Genomic DNA, 2,500 nt, shown 5'->3' with positions numbered 1-2,500 from the left:
TAAACCCCTTTGGTGTGTTTTAATTTGTGGCCGACTGTGGCTCAGTTGGTAGAGCGGGTCGGCCGATGATCAAAAGGTTAGAGGTTCGATCCCCGCCCTGCCACCTCTGTCTAGTTGTTGTGTCCTTGGGCAAGACACTTCACCCACCTTGCCTCGTGAGAATGTCGATAGTTAGCCTGCTATCGGTGTATGAATGTGTGTGTGAATGGTAACGTGTAAATGGGAACAGGTCTCCCTTGCAAAAGAGTCTTCGGACTCAATGGGATTTACCTGTAGAAATAAAGGTTAAAAAAAAAAAAATTCTAATTTTTTCAATTTATTTGCAGAATAATTCCTGACATAATAGAGTACTGTACATTTCCAGCTTTCTACGGGTTAATCAGTGATGTATTTCCAACGACATCCCCGTATATAGTATTTACTCAGGAAGGCTTTGAACTTACCTCTATACTTCATGCTCTTTCTTATCCCATGGTAAATGTTTGTTTTACGCAGTGTGGCAAAACGTCAGATATTGACATGAATTTACCTTTCCCCGATTCTTATATACCTGAGGTTTTTGTGTGGACCCACTGGAGTCAAAACCAGTTATATCATTATTATGGTTTAAAGACCTACTTCACCGGTGGGAATATGAAGGTGTATTGAACTCTGAGATCCTATGTAGTATAAATGTGCAAACATTTTTAAATCGGTTCATCCTAGCCTGAGAAAAGGCAGAAAGAGTGTTTTATGGTCTCACTGTCTAACCCTACAGTTTCCTTCTTGTGACATCACAGTAAGGGTTAGGATTAACAGGACAGCTGGGCCAAGGGAAGACTGAGGAAAGACTGAGGGAAGAAAAACCTAATTTATTATTATTATAATAGTGATTTTATAATGATAGAACGTGGGTTCCGTATGGGTGAAGTATTCCTTTAAGAACAATTAAAGACCCATCCAAAAAAAAGTCAACTTCACCCAACATCACTGGCAGATTTTTGCCCAAAACTTCCACTTTGACAAAATTGTTTCATCTTGTGTCTCAGATCCACAATCATGCCAGGATTTTCATTTGTTTTATTTGAGTCTTTTGACTGCACAATTGATATCCGGAAAGAAAAAAAACGTTGAGTTGACAAACACACACCTGTTATTTAATATAAAAAAACACTGGTATTGATAAAAAATGAATTAATAATTGTTAAACTAAATAAAATTCCAAAAGGCTCAAGGGGTTCACATACTTTCAAGCAGCACTGTACAGTATATAGTCCAGGAAAGGCTGCCATGCATATCTGTTTAAAATGTTCCTACTTTCCCTGAAACCTAGTTTTTGGAGTTTCTTTGACGTGACGTTGTGTCCGTTGTGTCCGTTGACTCCCAGGCTAAAGTCCAGGGATGTTTGGATCGATTCGGGCCTCTGTTTCTCTGAATGGTTAAATATTTGCGTTTGGCTGTTTCACCTTGGACAGTGTCTCTTTGCCTGTTCAAAGAAACTCAAGTGAACCGTACCGGACTGTATTGTGTTGTTTCCATTGTGTGTGATTATCATTGTTAATGCAGCATTTACAGATTAGTGGCGGTTAGGAAAAGGAAACCCAGATGAAGATAAGTCCCCTCTTATAGTAATCGCATTCCCTTTAACGGGGCGGCAGTGGCGAAGTGGGTAGGGAGATCGCCTCTGGAGTGCAGGGTCAGAGGTTCGATCCCCCGTCTCCCCGCCACATATCGAAGTGTCCTTGGGCAAGACATTGAACCCCGTATTGCTCCCGATAGTTAGCTTGCACCCTGTGTGGTAGCTGCTGCTATCGGTGTATGAATGTTAGTGTGATTGGGTGAATGTGTACAAAACAATGTAAAGCGCTTTGAGTCTGTGAAAAACCAGGGAAAAGCGCTATATAAGTGGAGTCCATTTAACGAAGTAGTTTGTGTAGTTCTATTATCATAAATACATATATTTTCTTTTGTTTTCTATCGTAATTTTTTCGTCTTCCCAAATTGTTCATATAAACAGTCATCAGCAAAAGAGTTGAACTGGAAAAAAGGAAATAAAAAGTAGGAAAGGATAAAACAACTATTTAAATGCACACACACACACACACGCACACACACACACACACACACACACACGCACACATGCACGCATGCACGCACACACGCGCACACACACACACACACACACACACAAAGGTTCCTTTAATATTACTGAATCTTTCTGGGGCTATGGATGTGTATGCCCCTTTAAATCCTGTTTTATTTTACTTATTTTTTCAGCCCGAAGCTTCAATGTGCAGAAAGCTGAAGCCATGATCAGAAAGGTGAGATATCTCTATATTTCAATCTATCTATCTATCTATCTATCTATCTATCTATCTATCTATCTATCTATCTATCTATCTATCTATCTATCTATCTATCTATCTATCTATCTATCTATCTATCTATCTATCTATCTATCTATCTATCTATCTATCTATCTATCTATCTATCTATCTATCTATCTATCTATCTATCTATC

The 2,500-nt window shown here is 39.1% G+C and overlaps 2 protein-coding genes across 2 annotated transcripts in view; both read left to right on the top strand.

The window, feature by feature from the left end:
* oclna (occludin a) overlaps positions 1-2,500 on the top strand; it is a 254,069-nt gene that overhangs the window by 164,821 nt on the left and 86,748 nt on the right. The gene's annotated exons all lie outside the window — the stretch shown is intronic.
* Positions 1-2,500, top strand: part of sec14l7 (SEC14-like lipid binding 7) — a gene marked incomplete at both ends in the record, with an annotated part of 13,623 nt that overhangs the window by 2,811 nt on the left and 8,312 nt on the right. Inside the window, one exon of the mRNA XM_080046540.1 lies at positions 2,257-2,300. Coding sequence (XP_079902666.1) covers positions 2,257-2,300 — 44 coding nt within the window. The remainder of the gene's footprint in view (positions 1-2,256; positions 2,301-2,500) is intronic.

This window comes from Ammodytes marinus, assembly GCF_949987685.1.
Source record: "Ammodytes marinus genome assembly, chromosome: 18".
Lineage (NCBI taxonomy): Eukaryota > Metazoa > Chordata > Actinopteri > Uranoscopiformes > Ammodytidae > Ammodytes > Ammodytes marinus.
Note: the sequence above shows the minus strand (reverse complement) of the source record. Positions and strands in the feature narration are given on the sequence as shown.